The sequence below is a fragment of the Oncorhynchus masou genome, chromosome 25 (genome assembly GCF_036934945.1).
Source record: "Oncorhynchus masou masou isolate Uvic2021 chromosome 25, UVic_Omas_1.1, whole genome shotgun sequence".
Taxonomy (NCBI): domain Eukaryota; kingdom Metazoa; phylum Chordata; class Actinopteri; order Salmoniformes; family Salmonidae; genus Oncorhynchus; species Oncorhynchus masou.
In genome coordinates, this window is record NC_088236.1 from 3,870,624 (window position 1) to 3,887,522 (window position 16,899).

Consider the following 16,899-nt stretch of genomic DNA (forward strand, 5'->3'; position numbering starts at 1 on the left):
CACTACTTCAAGGTCTCAGAGCAAGTGACGTCACCGATTGAAACGCTATTTAGCGCGCATCACCGCGAACTAAACTAGCGTTTCACATCCGTTACACAAGCAACGCAGAGGCAGAAGTTCAGTGGCTAGGAAAAACTCCTGGACCGTTATCCCACTGAGCTAAATCCGTCTTCTGCTCTCTGGCAAGGTTAATCATCACCATGCATGGCTTCGAACCACTTATGTCATCAAAGCATCTGCTATGGCATATTATACTACTCTAAGAGAAAAATATAACAAATGAATGGTGTTACTTTCCTTGTAACAGTTACTTAGACCCAACGCATATAGACACATTTCCTATAAAGAGTCTATGATTTGATATAATTTTGTGGCACAGTCATCTGACCTTGAGGAAAACAACTGATTCGGCCTCCTGGACCGTTATCCCACTGAGCTAAATCCGTCTTCTGCTCTCTGGCAAGGTTAATCATCACCATGCATGGCTTCGAACCCCTTATGTCATCAAAGCATCTGCTATGGCATATTATACTACTCTAAGAGAAAAATATAACAAATGAATGGTGTTACTTTCCTTGTAACAGTTACTTAGACCCAACGCATATAGACACATTTCCTATAAAGAGTCTATGATTTGATATAATTTTGTGGCAGTCATCTGACCTTGAGGAAAACAACTGATTCGGCCTAGTAGAACTACAATTCCCATCGTGTCCGTGTGTACAGCGCATGTGCGGATCCATTTCCTGGTCCGACCTTCTCATATAAATACCATACGCAGGGTTATGAGTCAGAGTTCGTAGTCTGAGAAACACGAACCAATGATTCCCATATGTCCAGTGGTCTCCTTCACCTATGGTGAGTAAATCTTTATGAAAAACAAATAAATATATTTAAAAACGATTCATTATTTATCATGTTTACGAGGAAAGCTTGGTTTTGGGTCGGTGGGTCTTGGATTGAGGAGCTCTCTTTGCGCTAATGCGGGGGTATAGCTGTTAACTAGCTAGCCAACCAATACTAGCCTACCGTTTACCCTCAATATATCTATTCTGCAGTGCCCAGCCGGCTAGGTGAAGATGCTAAAATGGCTACCGGCAACTACTTTGGATTTACCCACGGTGCTGCCGCGCAGTACAGGTAAGAAACGACGCATTGGGAGATGCGATCCATCACCGTACGAGACCAATTTACTGTCAGTTCAGATACCCCCCAACCCATAGTTAGGTTGCTATTGTTTCAGGTTGGGGGAGGGGGTGATAATAGTAAGTATTCTGCGGAGCTGATATCTGCCAGTGGCTGGCCAGTTAATTAAGAACAAGGGTCTTTTATTCTCATTGACGAGGATTTCGAGAGGTATCGATTCTCGAGTGAATTGTACGTTTCTCACGTCTCCTACGTAACAGCCGGAGGTTACACATGACACTCGTTCAACAGTAGCTACAGATTGTAGTACTGTATGTTATAACGAAATTCGGTACTTTTTCCAGTACTAGAACAGAAATTGTTACTTCTGTGAAATGTCTTTACGTTATGTACTGATTGAGTGGATCAAGTCTGCCTAGTAATTTGTCCGAATCTTCAAGGGGGTTAGTAAGCAACGTGTATATAAATCCTGGATTGCTGATGCTTTGTATTGGACATGAGAGGATTTGAAGGCCACTGGTCAGCCATATTGGCACTGTCCCGTAGGAGCAGTCATCCATAGTGATGAATGAAATTCTACACCTATTACAATTTTAAATATTTCAAGGATAAAAAATAACATAACATGTATTTTTTTTGTAGTGAGGATGGTAACATTGGTCATCAAAAAACATTATACTTTAAGGAAAATGTTTAATTATGTGAGTTAAAACACAGGATACCTAAAAACAATTATTATTATCTTTTTATTTCAACAAGGAACATAGAATGAGACCACTGTCTCTTTTACAGCTGGGCCCTGCATATACATGTTTACACATATACAGTTTAGGTCCAATGATTTAAGAAACTACACAAGACAAACACAACCATCACAGATAACAGAAAAACATACAGCAACAGATTACATTTTACACATAGGGGAATAACCTGTTAGTAGAATAACCTAACAGCACAAGAACTTGCATTACCCAAAACAGTTACAAGCAATACGAAAATAAAAGTCCTCCAATAAATATTTAAAATGGGTGACGGGGAGAAGAGTCTCAGGTTTACGTTTAGTCTGCAGGCTATTCCACAGGCAAGGAGCGTAACAGGAAAAGGCAGCCATACCCAACTCTGTGGAAATCGCATGGGCCTCAAGTGGAATCCATGCTTGAGACCTGGTTTTAGGAATTCTAATATTGATGACCGATGATAAATAAGAAGGTAGTTTATTCAGAATTATTCTTTATAGACAAACACGGGAGCATGTTGTTCTCGTCTCACGGACAGCGAAGTCCAACCCACATTTTGATATAATACACAGTGCTGAGTTCTGTAGCTAGCACCCATAATAAACCTGGAACAATATGGTGTCTAATTGAATAAATGTGTTAAAATGAATGTAGACATAAATAAATGCATTTCTATAGCTTCCCCATCATTCTAAACAATATTTTGGGAGTGCCAAGATGGAGGCAGCCTGGTCTCATTGACTAGATGTAACATAGTAAACGTGATTCCGGGACACTCGTAATTAGTATGATGTTACGTTTTGGTATGGTTACTTAAGGCAGAAACCCAGGGTGGGTGAATGGATGGATGTATATACTGAATGCCTCGTGAGTTAAAATCTTCTCATGCACAACTTTAACATTTTAGCCAATTAGCCATTTTTCAAACACAAGCGACTACTTAGCATGTTCAGATAAGTTAAGGTTAACTCCTAAAAGTAACCCTAGCCTAGCTAAAAATCATAACGTATGTTATTGGTTACATACACATGGTTAGCAGATGTTATTGCGAGTGTAGCGAAATGCTTGTGCTTCTAGTTCCGACAATGCAGTAATATCTAAAAAATACCTAATGAGGTAAGAATATATGGATGAGAAATGACAGAGCGGTATAGTCTAAGATGGTATAGAATACAGTATATACATATGAGATGAGTAATGTAAGGTATGTAAACATTAAAGTGACTAGTTTTTGGCCTTCCTGTGACATCGGGTGCTGTAGGTGTCCTGGAGGGCAGGTAGTTTGCCCCCGGTGATGCGTTGGGCAGACCGCACCACCTTCGGGAGAGCCGTGCAGTTGCCGTACCAGGCAGTGATACAGCCCAACGGGATGCTCTCAATTGTGCCTCTGTAAAAGTTTAGGTGACAAGCCAAATTACTTCAGCCTCCTGAGGTTGACGTGGCGCTCAGCACACTCTGTGTAGGTGGACCATTTCGGACCAGAGTCTCTCAGGAAGATGTATTGAAGCTGCACCACCAGTACCAAGAACCAAAGAAATAGAGAGGGGAGGGAGGAATGGTCGAAGAGTTTGAGAATTATAAGAATTAGGGATGGTTGATAAGGATATCGCAATAATTTTCTTCCAAAATTTTCTTCCAAAAATTTTCTTTCAAATGTTCCACCTTATCCACTGCTGTCCTGTCCGGGGATAGGGGGGTGCTCCCTCCACGATCATCTGTTTTGTTGACGTTGAGTCGGAGGTTGTTTTCCTGACACCACCCTCCGTGCCTCACCTCCTCCCTGTAGGCTGTCTTGTTGGTAATCAAGCCCACTACTGTTGTGTCATCTGCAAACTTGGTGGAGTTGGTGTGCTTGGCCACGCAGTCATGGGTGAACAGGGAGTACAGGAGGGGGCTGAGCACACACCCTTGTGGGGCCCCAGTGTTGAGGATCAGCAAAGTGGAGATGTTTCCTACCTTTACCACCTGGGGGCAGCCAGTCAGGAAGTCCAGGATCCAGTTGCACAGAGCCCGCTTCAGACCCAGGTCCTCGAGCTTGGAGGGTACTATGGTGTTGAATGCTGAGCTATAGTCAATGAACAGCATTCTTACGTAGGTATCCTCTTGTCCAGGTGGGATGATGCAATCGCCATCCACAAGCTTCCCACAACACAGTTGAAGTTTACATACACCTTAGCCAAATACATTTAAACTCAGTTCACAATTCCTGACATTTGATCCTGGTAAAAAAATCTCTTAGGTCAGTTAGGATCACCACTTTATTTTAAGAATGTGAAATGTCAGAATAATAGGAGTTATTTATTTCAGCTTTTAATTCTTTCATCACATTCCCGGTGGGTCAGAAGCTTACACTCAATTAGTATTTGGTAGCATTACCTTTTAAATTGTTTAACTTGGGTCAAACGTTTCAGGTAGCCTTCCACAAGCTTCCCACAATAAGTTGGGTGAATTTTGGCCCATTCCTCCTGACAGAGCTGGTGTAACTGAGTCAGGTTTGTAGGCCTCCTTGTTCGCACACGCTTTTTCAGTTCTGCGCACACATTTTCTATAGGATTGCGGTCAGGGCTTTGTGATGGCCACTCCAATACCTTGACTTTGTTGTCCTTAAGCCATTTTGCCACAACTTTGGAAGCAGGCTTGGGGTCATTGTCCATTTGCAACCAAGCTTTAACTTCCTGTCTGATGTCTTGGGATGTTACTTCAATATATTCTCATCATTTTCCTACCTCATGATGCCATTTATTTTTTGAAGTGCACCAGTCCCTCCTGTAGCAAAGCACCCCCACAACATGATGCTGCCACCCCCGTGCTTCATGGTTAGGATGGTTTTCTTCGGCTTGCAAGCCTCCCCCTTTTTCCTCCAAACATAACGATGGTCATTATGGCCAAACAGTTCTATTTTTGTTTCATCAGACCAGACATTTCTCCAAAAAGTACGACCTTTGTCCCCATGTGCAGTTGTACACCGTAGTCTGGCTTTTTTATGGCGGTTTTGGAGCAGTGGCTTCTTCCTTGCTGAGTGGCCTTTCAGGTTATGTCGATATAGGACTCGTTTTACTGTGGATATAGATACTTTTGTACCAGTTTCCTCCAGCATCTTCACAAGGTCCTTTGCCGTTGTTCTGGGATTGATTTGCACTTTTCACACCAAAGTGCGTTCATCTCTAGGAGACAGAACGTGTCTCCTTCCTGAGCGGTATGATGGCTGCATTGTCCCATGGTGTTTATTTGCGTACTATTGTTTGTACAGATGAACGTGGTACCTTCAGGTGTTTGGAAATTGCTCCCAAGGATGAACCAGACTTGTGGAGGTCTACATTTTTTTTTCTGAAGTATTGGCTGATTTCTTTTGATTTTCCCATGATGTCAAGCAAAGAGGCACTGAGTTTGAAGGTAGGCCTTGAAATATATCCACGGGTACACCTCCAATTGACTCAAATGATGTCAATTAGCCTATCAGAAGCTTCTAAAGCCATGACATCATTTTCTGGAATTTTCCAAGCTGTTTAAAGGCACAGTCAACTTAGTGTAAAACTTCTGACCCACTGGGATTGTGATACAGTGAAATTATCTGTCTGTAAACAATTGTTGGAAAAATTACTTGTGTCATGCACAAAGTAGATGTCCTAACCGACTTGCCGAAACTATAGTTTGTTTAACAAAACATTTGTGGAGTGGTTGAAAAACGAGTTTTAATGTCTCCAACCTAAGTATGTATTACTAGTGCAAAAATGACGTGTTAATTAGTGGGTGATTTCATAACCAAAGTGGGTGGACAAATTTGATAGGGGTAGATGCCTAGTCTCCCTTACAGATGCCGACAGATCCATATTAATTTAGATTGGAAAATGGATGTGCAACATGTTAGTGCCTACCTGGTTAAATAAAAAACATGTTAGTGCCTACCTGGTTAAATAAAAAACATGTTAGTGCCTACCTGGTTAAATAAAAAACATGTTAGTGCCTACCTGGTTAAATAAAAAAACATGTTAGTGCCTACCTGGTTAAATAAAAAAACATGTTAGTGCATTGATTTGGTCCTCTAATCAAACCCACTCGTACAGAGTTGTTTCAAACTAAAACGTATTGTCTCGGAGCCCGAGAATATCTATTCTGAACAAAAATATACATGTGGTGGGGTCCCATGTTTTGAGGAGCTGAAATTAAAAATTCCAGTATTTCTCTTAAATTGTGCACAAATGTGTTTATCCCTGTTAGTGAGTGTTTCTCCTTCGCCAAGATAATCTGTCCACCTGACAAGTGTGGCATATCAAGAAGCTGATTAAACAGCATGATCGTTACACAGGTGCACCTTGTGATGTGGACAATTTTTAAAGGCCAGTTTAAAGTGCTGTTTTGTCACAACTCCACAGATGTTTCAAGTTGAGGGAGCGTGCAATTGGCATGCTCACTGCAGCAATGTACGCCAGAGAATTAAATGTTCATTTCTCTACCATAAGCCACCTCCAACATAGTTTTTAGATAATTTGGCAGTATGTCCAACTGGCCACAACCGCAGACCACGGCAGCCCAGGACTTCAACATCTGACTTCTACACTTGATGGATTGTCTGAGACCAGCCACCTGGACAGCTAATGACACTGGGTTTGCACAACTGAAGAATTTCTGCATAAACTGTCTCCGGGAAGCTCATCTGCGTACTCGTCGTCCTCATCAGGGTCTTGCCAATGAAGAGGAGTGGGGAAAACATTTCACAATCAACAGCCTGATCTGCTCTGTGAAGGAGATGTGTCTCGCTGCATGAGGCAAATGGTCACACCAGACACTGACTGGTTCTGATCCACGCCCCCTACCTTGTTAAGGCATCTGTGACCAACCGAAGCCTATCTATATTCAGTCATGTGAAATCTATATTATTGGGTCTGACTTGGTTTAATTTGTTTTAACATCCTTATTTGAACTAACTCAGTAAAAATCTTTGAGATTGTTTCGTTTAAGTGTAGATTTTGAAAGATGCACACCCATAGTTTACCTCATATCCTGATATAAAGTGTTCTAGACCGACCAGTATGGCCTTACCATCTATTTGCTTTAAATATTAAAAATAAAAATGTTTATAGACACCCTGGAATTCAGGTCATTGTTTTAAAAGTGCTATTTTAATGTGAGTAATTCTCCAGGGACCAGATTTATATAGTTATGACATGTTCCTACACAATTGACTGATTCTTACATGTGGCCCACTGAGAGAACAGACTTTCACCAAATTGACCATTTTCATGATTTATATTTCTGGGGTTGTATTCTCTTTTTGACATTTCATTCGATGAGAATCGCCTCTTAGTGGAGTTGCCATATGATTTTAGCTTATCAAATCAGACGCCAAGTTATTCAGCTGACGGCCAACTTCTTTGCATGCAGTTTGACTTGCGTGAGATGTTTACCTAGCGTGACAGCTGTGTCAAATAGATCGTTTCAATGTGTTTACAGTAACTAAACGATCTCGCTATCTTGCTGTCACCCACTAAGCTAGGTACTTGTCATATTTTCCTCTAAAAGTAAACTGTAAACATCTCCATGTTATATAGCCACCTTGAATTTAGTTTAGATCCACTTTAATGCCCTGAATTTAGTTTAGATCCACTTTAATGCCTTGAATTTAGTTTTGAATTGAGTTTAGATCTTTAATGCCCTGAATTGGGTTTAGATCCACATTAATGCCCTGAATTGGGGTTTAGATCCACGTCAATGCCCTGAATTGGGGTTTAGATCCACTTCAATGCCCTGAATTGGGGTTAGATCCACCTCAATGCCCTGAATTGGGGTTAGATCCACTTCAATGCCCTGAAATTTGTCCCCCTGGTGTAATGTTTCAGTTCATCTTAAAAGGTTGACTGATTCCCAAATGGATGTGAGATTTTCTTTTCTTTTTAGTCCTGCTTTTTTTTTTTTTTTTTAAATCAGTCATTTTGGCATTTCAGATGGAGAAGCGCAGAATAACCTGTCTCACTATTACACTTTTGGGTGGATCACCCGGCCAATCGGCAAAGAGGAGTGAAACTGATAGCACTGTCACAGGGGCCAAGTGGATAGATGGTCTCATGCAGGGAATGAGAACCAGGAATTGAGCACCACAGCCAGACCTCCCCCTCCCTCCCTCCTTATATACAGTGCATTCAGAAAGTATTCAGACTCCTGGACCTTTACCACATTTTGTTACATCGCAGCCTTATTCTAAAATGGATAAAATCAAAGTTTCCTCGTCAATCTACACACGATACCCCATAATGACAAAGTGAAAACAGGGCACCACAAGGTGGTTTCAGCACCTTGTGAAAGTCTGCTCTTGTGTAATTAAAAAAATATATATATTTCTGGATATTCTGTTTTAACTAGAGCCTATGTGTATGTTGTAGTCAAAATGTACATCTTAATTGGCGCATTTCAAACTGTCCTTTTTTTTATTTTTATGTGAGGTGCAGCTGGGAACCAGTTCTGTATTTATTTAACCAGGCAAGTCAGGAACAGTGGGTTAACTGGCCTAGTTCAGGGGAACAGTGGGTTAACTGGCCTAGTTCAGGGGAACAGTGGGTTAACTGGCCTAGTTCAGGGGAACAGTGGGTTAACTGGCCTAGTTCAGGGGCAGAACGACAGATTTGTACCTTGTCAGCTCTGGGATTTGAACTTGCAACCTTCCGGTTACTAGTCCAACGCTCTAACCACTAGGCTACCTCCTGCTGCCCCTGTATTATGGTGGGGTGGATAAACAAGGAGGATTCTCATAGTTTAAATGTCCAGTTTGGGAACATATTTTGGCTTCCCAGTAGATTACAACGGTGACGGATAGTCAGTCAACTAGAATAGCCTATGCAGCTGTCAACTCCTCAAAACAACATGTTGACACATTAACGCCAACATCGGTCTCCCTTCCACATTCAAGCAGCCCTTTTGTAGCTGATTCTTACCAAATAAATGACTATTTGATAAATGGCACAGATATGCGTCCAGTCTCGGTGGTCGAGAATAATGGGTGGTTTCAGCACCTTGTGAACGTCCGAGCCATGTTTTTACATTGATTTCACATCCATATTGCACTGTATTTTATTGTTTCAATAATCGTGTTTTTTTTTATTTAATAATAATAATATAATATAATAATAATAATTCCTGATGGTACGATCATCAGACATTGACTCATGATGATTATCAGGAAAACCAACACTTAATATATTGAAACATTTATTATTATTATTATTTTCTTAAATGAACCATAGCAGCTGTTGGCATTTAGTTTTTTCTGCTATACCGACCCGTGACACCCAAAACCCCAATATGTCCTGAACTGTGGTTCACAAACTGTTGTACCCTCTAGTACAATGCCTTTTATTTATTTTACATCACAAAACAGACGGCCCTTTGTCGTACACTCCGGCATTCAACGTACTTTTTGTGCTACCTGAAATTTGAGACACCGTGTCATTCCTTGCAGAGCCCTGGGGGGGGGGGGGGGCAGTGTTGTCACCATAGAATTAGGAATCAGAATACTAGAATGAACCTCCTTATGACGGGATGAAGATCAGCCATGATGGTCAGGGAGTTGGTCAACCATGGTTTGCCGGTGTTGGGATTGTGTAAAACAATCAATGTGAAGAATGTCTGCAATGTTAGTTAACCAACCAGTTTTGGATGACTTGTTCAAATTAACTGCCAATATGCTGACATTTTCATTCAAACAATGCTTTCAATTCAACAGCCATACACTGGCTGAAATCAGTTAATTTAGGACTGGGACAGGTGTTGTAGGACAGGTGGTTGTAGTAAATATGGGACTTGGGACAGGTGGTTGTAGTAAATATGGGACTTGGGACAGGTGGTTGTAGTAAATATGGGACTTGGGACAGGTGGTTGTAGTAAATATGGGACTTGGGACAGGTAGTTGTAGTAAATATGGGACTTGGGACAGGTGGTTGTAGTAAATATGGGACTTGGGACAGGTGGTTGTAGTAAATATGGGACTTGGGACAGGTGGTTGTAGTAAATATGGGACTTGGGACAGGTGGTTGTAGTAAATAAGGGACTTGGGACAGGTGGTTGTAGTAAATGCAACAAGTATTGATCCTGTATCATAATTGCACTCACAGCTTTCCAATAACTACATCTGAGACTTGGTCTGTTTACAGTTAGAGGCTATTTATACAGAATCTGTATAAAACTCACTAACAGTATTTCTAACTGACAAAAGTCTGATACACAGCACATGGCTTTTTTTTGTATTTCCTGTTTGAATAAAAGCAGGAAATGCATTACCTGTGTGTCTACTGCCATTCATTCCAATTGTAGATTGCTTTTGGATATCTCCCTGACCAAGATGGCTGCCATTTTTTTTGGGGGGACCATTCTAGAATGTTGAGTGTTTATGACATAGCTTCTCCAGTAATTTGAATAGGATCTCTGTGGTTGTCGCTTGGTTCCTTGATCTATAGGCTATGCATCAAAGTAGCATACGCTGCCTTGATAACCAAATAGAATCTCAGCAATTGTTCAAACAATAAACTTAACATTGTAGTCTTATAAGAATCCACCAAATGGGTTTTTCTGAAGTAATGGCGAACTACTGATGCACCATAAACACAGCTGGTGACAGTGAGCCTTCTCTCTGTGATATCAGATTAAAATAGAACGTAATCCTATGGGAGTGAATACATTGAAGCAGCATATCAAACTGGAATAATGTTGTAGGCTATGGGAATATTTGTCAGGGCTAGTTATTTTATTAATCTTATTTCGCATGGGGAAGATCTGGGAAGCTTAAAGGCTAGCTTGTTGTGTTTAGATGGCAAGCTGCTAGAGAAGTGACCTACAGGCCTGGTGAATACAGGCCTGGTGAATACAGGCCTGGTGAATACAGGCCTGGCGACCTACAGGCAGGCACAAAAACAAGGCAATGTATATCAAACCTGAACTTTCATTACACGTCGGCCTAGCTAGTATTTAAATATGCGGTTCTTTCATATTAGCGGTTATGTTTTCAAAGTTTCTTCTATAGCCTACATCAAATGGGAAAACAACAGATCTCTGCCCCCCCCCCCCCCAACATTGCAATGTCACTTTTTATCTTTCACCTGTAAGCATTTTACTCTTAGTGAAATATCATCATATTTTAAAAAGAATATATAAAAAAAAAAGTCATAAATAAAATGTTATTTGGGAGTGTAGAAATGGGTGGACCGGCGAGGTATCATGTTACAAAATGGTATCCGCTGCTCAGACTCCACCCACGCTCTCGCATGCATCTCTCTGCACGCAGAGCCTTCTGTCGGAAGCTTTTCCCGACCCAACCGACCTCTTGGGCTGCTGGTCATCAGAGCAAACGTCAAATGATTTTTCCTGAATATTGCCCCTCTCTCTAATATTTCCAACACCTGTTTCCTCATTTTGATGCAGTGACGTCTCCTCAGCAGTCACATGATAACGAGTTCCTGCCGAATCAGTGTTGTCAAAGATTCCTGTGTGGCTCAGTCGGTAGAGCATGGCGCTTGCAACGCCAAGCGTCGTGGGTTCGATTCCCGCTGGGACCACCCATATGTAAAAAAAGTAGTGGCCCCAGCCGACTTGTAAGTCGCTTTGGACAAAAGCGTCTGCTAAATGGGATATATATTTATATTTATTCCTGTTGAAATGGTTCCCCTCTTAATTAAACACACGACTGCCATTCTTTTAGAATCTCTGGGAGCATATAGGCTCGCTATCATGTGGGGAAATTGAATGGTGGCTATGCTTCGATACCCACCTAGATATTGATTTGCTACATATTTTACTTAATATAATATAATATATCCCATTTAGCAGACGCTTTTGTCCAAAGCGACTTACAAGTCGGCTGGGGCCACTACTTTTACATATGGGTGGCCCCAGTGGGAATCGAACCCACGACGCTTGGCGTTGCAAGCGCCATGCTCTACCGACTGAGCCACACAGGACTTACTTCTTAGTTCTCAATTCATATTTGATACGGATGGTGTTCAGGAGCTGAGCTGCATCGGTCTCCTGTGGGTGTCTCCTAATGCCTTGAGTCCGGTCTGAAATCCACAGACAAATGATTTAATACTTGACTTTACATCTCAGATTTTTGAATTGTGGTATGGAGTAGAAAAACCACGACTCTACAATATAAATGACTGGCAGAATTGATACGTAGTTTTGGTTATCGCCTCGGCCAGGGTTTCCGTTAAGATGGGAATAGTCTGCGTTTGGATGATTTTAAATATTTACTTATAAAACTGCCGTCAGCTAATTTTGTCTGGAAGGGGGGGGGGTCCAAATGCAAGTGAATGCTGTTTAGCTTATTCATTGATGGAAATACCAGTCAATAGAAATGCATTTGACCGGTCATGCTTATCGGTCAATAGGTTACTTTTGCATGATATAGTGGAATTAAATTGCTGTGTGGATTTTCGTTAGGCTTTGACAAACTACTATGAACTGAATCTCAGCGGCGCCGCCCCCTCTGACAGGCTCCGCCCCTCTGACAGGCTCCGCCCCTCTGACAGGCTCCGCCCCTCTGACAGGCTCCGCCCCTCTGACAGGCTCCGCCCCACTGACAGGCTCCGCCCCTCTGACAGGCTCCGCCCCACTGACAGGCTCCCCTGACAGGCTCCCCTGACAGGCCCCCCCTGACAGGCTCCCCCTGACAGGCTCCGCCCCTCTGACAGCGGCGCCGCTGTATTCAAGCTTCTGCTTTTTATAAGCCTAATCATTGCGCAACAATTCTAAATGCAATTGTGTGTTAACAGTTTTAGATGGTTTAATGAACAATTTTTATTGTTCAATTGAAGCGCGGTTCCCATTCGCCATTAAAGTGCATAGGCAATGGTAGGTAGGCTTCAGTTCACACCACTTTGCAATGAGCTGAAGGCAGTATGCGTTTTGAAAACCGTGTATTCAGAACCCTTCACTTTTTCCACATTTTATGTTACAACCTTATTCTAAATTGATTTGAATAGTTTTCTCATCAATCTACACTATCCCCATAATGAAAAAGCAAAACAGGTTTTTAGACATTTTTGCAAAGGTATTAAAATAAAAATAAAACATTAATTTACATAAGTATTCAGACCCCTTGCTCTGAGATTCGGGTGCATTTTGTTTCCATTGAACTTTCTACAACTTGACTCGAGTCCACCTGGGGTAAATTCAATTGATTGAACATGCTTTTGAAAGGCACACACCTGTCTATATAAGGTCCCACAGTTGACAGTGCATGTCATAGCAAAAACCAACCCATGAGGTCAAAGGAATTGTCCCTTGAGCTCGAAGACAGGATTGTGTTGAGGCACAGATCTGGGGAAGAGTACCAACAAATGTCAGCTGCATTGAAGATCCCCAAGAACACAGTGGCATCCATCATTCTTAAAAAGAAGTTTGGAACCACCAAGACTCTTCGGAGAGCTGGCTGCCCAGTCAAACTGAGCAAGTAGGGGAGAATGGTGATGGTCACTCTGAAAGAGTTCCAGACTTCCTCTGTAGAGATGGATGTCCTTCTGGAAGGTTCTCCCATCTCTGCAGCACTCCACCAATCAGGCCTTTATGGTAGTGGCCAGACGGAAGCACCTCCTCAGTAAAAGGCACATGACAGCCCGCTTGGAGTTTGCCAAAAAGCACCTAAAGGAGAAACAAGATTCTCTTGTCTGATGAAACCTAGATTGAACTCTTTGGCATGAATGCCAAACGTCACATCTGGTGGAAACCTGGCACCACTCAACACCTGGTCAATACCATCCCTACGGTGAAGCGTGGTGGCAGCATCATGCTGTGGGGATGTTTTTCAGGGACTGGGAGACTAGTGACGATCAAGGGAAAGATGAACCTTCATGAAAACCTGCTCAGGACCTCCGACTGGGGGCACACAGCCAAGCCCACGTAGGAGTGGCTTCGGGACATGTCCTTGAGTGGCCCAGTCAGAGCCCAGACGTGAACCCAATCAAACATCTCTGGAGAGACCTGAAAATAGCTGTGCAGCAACGCTCCTCATCCAATCTAACAAAGCTTGAGAGGATCTGCAAAGAAGAATGAAGAAACTCCCCAAATACAGGTGTGCCAAGCTGGCAGTGTCATACCCAAAAAAACACTTGAGGCTGTAATCACTGCTAAAGGTGCTTCAACAAAGTACTCCGTAAAGGGTCAAAATACTTATGTAAATGTCATCAGTTATTTTTCTAAATGTTTTTACACATTTCCTTTATCATTATGGGGTATTGTGTGTAGATTGATGGGGAAACTTTTAATCCATTTTAGAACGTGACTGTGGAGAAAGTGGAAGGTTCTGAATACTCTTTGAACGTATTTAATTGTGTGAGACTTGAGTGTTTTACTATGTTGTATTGAGTTATGTCTTAAGGGCTTTAAAATCTAACCATATAAACAGAGGCAATTAGGGAACACTTAAACAACACGATGTAACTCTTAAGTCAATCACACTTTTGTGAAATCAAACTGTCCACTTAGGAAGCAACACTGATTGACAATAAATGTCACATGCTGTTGTGCAAATGGAATAGACAACAGGTGGAAATTGTAGGCAATTAGAAAGACACCCCCAATAAAGGAGTGGTTCTGCAGGTGGTGACTACAGACCACTTCTCAGGTCCTATGCTTCCTAACTGATGTTTTGGTCACTTTTGAATGCTGGCGGTGCTTTCACTCTAGTGGTAGCATGAGACGGATTCTACAACCCACACAAGTGGCTCAGGTAGTGCAGCTCATCCAGGATGGCACATCAATGCGAGCTGTGGCAAGAAGGTTTGCTGTGTCTGTCTGCGTAGTGTCCAGAGCATAGAGGCGCTACCAGGAGACAGGCCAGTACATCAGGAGATGTGGAGGAGGCCAACAACCCAGCAGCAGGACCGCTACCTCCGCCTTTGTGCAAGGAGGAGCAGGAGGAGCATTGCCAGAGCCCTGCAAAATGACCTCCAGCAGGCCACAAATGTGCATATGTCTGCTCAAACAGTCAGAAACAGACTCCGTGAGGGTGGTATGAGGGTCCGACGTCCACAGGTGGGGGTTGTGCTTACAGCCCAACCACGTGCAGGACGTTTGGCATTTGCCAGAGAACACCAAGATTGTCAAATTTGCCACTGGCGACCTGTGCTCTACACAGATGAAAGCAGGTTCACACTGAGTCTGTAGACGCCGTGGAGAACGTTCTGCTGCCTGCAACATCCTCCAGCATGACCGGTTTGGCGGTGGGTCAGTCATGGTGTGGCGTGGCATTTCTTTGGGGGGGCCGCACAGTCCTCCATGTGCTCGCCAGAGGTAGCCTGACTGCCATTAGGTACCGAGATGAGATCCTCGGACCCCTTGTGAGACCATATACTGGTGCGGTTGGCCCTGGGTTCCTCCTAATGCAAGACAATGCCCAGACCTCATGTGGCTGGAGTGTGTCAGCAGTTCCTGCAAGAGGAAGGCATTGATGCTATGGACTGGCCCGCCCGTTCCCCAGACCTGAATCCAATTGAGCACATCTGGGACATCATGTCTCGCTCCATCCACCAACGCCACGTTGCACCACAGACTGTCCAGGAGTTGACGGATGCTTTAGTCTGTGAGGAGATCCCTCAGGAGACCATCCGCCACCTCATCAGGGGCATACCCGTGTAACAGTATAACTTTAGACCGTCCCCTCGCCCATACCCTGGCGCGAACCAGGGACCCTCTGCACACATCAACAGCAGTCACCCACGAAGCATCGTTACCCATCGCTCCACAAAAGCCGCGGCCCTTGCAGAGCAAGGGGAACTCCTACTTCAAGGTCTCAGAGCAAGTGACGTCACCGATTGAAACGCAATTTAGCGCGCACCACCGCTAACTAGCTAGCTGTTTCACATCCGTTACACCCATGCGTTGTAGGGAGGTCATACAGGCACGTGGAGGCCACACACACTACTGAGCCTCATTTTGATTTGTTTTAAGAACATTTACATCAAAGTTGGATCAGCCTGTAGTGTGGTTTTCCACTTTTTAATTTTGTGTGACTCCAAATCCAGACCTCAATCTGTTGATAAATTTGATTTCCATTGATAATTTGTGATTTTTTGTGATTTTTTTTTTTTTTTTTTTTTGGTCAGCACATTCAACTATTTAAAGAAAAGTATTTAATAATAATATTCCGTTCAGATCTAGGATGTTATTTTAGTGTTCCCTTGAATTTTTTTGAGCAGTGTATATTCTGGCAATCCGACAATGGAACATGTGCGGTGATACTTAATGAATATGATGTCAGTTCGGTTGTCATCTGAGACATTCTCATCAACGATCAAATTACAAACTCTACAGTGGAAAGTCTACACATCAGAGTTATCGGATTCACATGGAATTGTTCAATTTAAATGTTTGAATATGAAATTATTCGTGATGGGATGAAATGTGATTATTTTTTTTATTTTTTTTTAGCTTATGAAAACCCAAATTTTAGAAGACAGGGCTCTGCTCAATCAGTGGCCCGCCCCTGTGAAGGGACGTGGGCTATACAACTTTTCAAACACGCCCTCCTCTCCCTTCCTATATAAGCCCTTGACGACAATATAATTTCCAAGGATGTAGGATGACGGTCCTATGTCAGAATGGTTCAGATAATAACTACAGAACAAAGCTAACATCAGCGTGAGCTTTGGTTGCGAATGGTATGAACTTTGCACTCTTATTCACTACAGAAGTGATAGCTCCTAGCCATTGAGTTAGCAACAGCAGATGCAAACGACGTTACTACAACGTATCCAATTGACCACCAGAGACTTTCTACAAAGGACTCGGTTTGGCAACACGGTCTTCCATCTACCACCAACCTACTGAAGCGCAGCTCAGAGTAAATATTTATTGCATTTTCCTTTTCCAAATGGGTGGTAATTTAGAATGCATAAGATACTGTATTTACGATGGCACAGCTTCTCCCTGTGTCCCTCAGTCTTCCCGCTCTTTCACTCCAAACCAGACCTTTTCCTTTGTAACAAGCTGTCATATCTGTTCCGCCCGCTAGGGACGTTTTCCTTTATGACGTAAT

General features: G+C 42.7%; 1 protein-coding gene across 6 annotated transcripts in view; it reads left to right on the forward strand.

Annotated features, from left to right (window-relative positions):
* The first annotated feature begins 762 nt into the window (after positions 1 to 762).
* The window catches only part of LOC135513694 (zinc finger RNA-binding protein-like), a 52,023-nt gene continuing 35,886 nt past the window's right edge, over positions 763 to 16,899 (forward strand). For 5 of the 6 annotated variants that reach the window (XM_064936562.1, XM_064936563.1, XM_064936564.1 and 2 more), the window contains exons 1-2: positions 786 to 858; positions 1,059 to 1,140. In XM_064936562.1, the coding sequence (XP_064792634.1) occupies positions 822 to 858; positions 1,059 to 1,140 (119 nt within the window). In that variant the 5' untranslated portion in view covers positions 786 to 821. Of the gene's footprint in view, positions 859 to 1,058; positions 1,141 to 16,899 lie in introns of all 6 variants that reach the window. The other variant, XM_064936566.1, reaches the window with a different exon arrangement.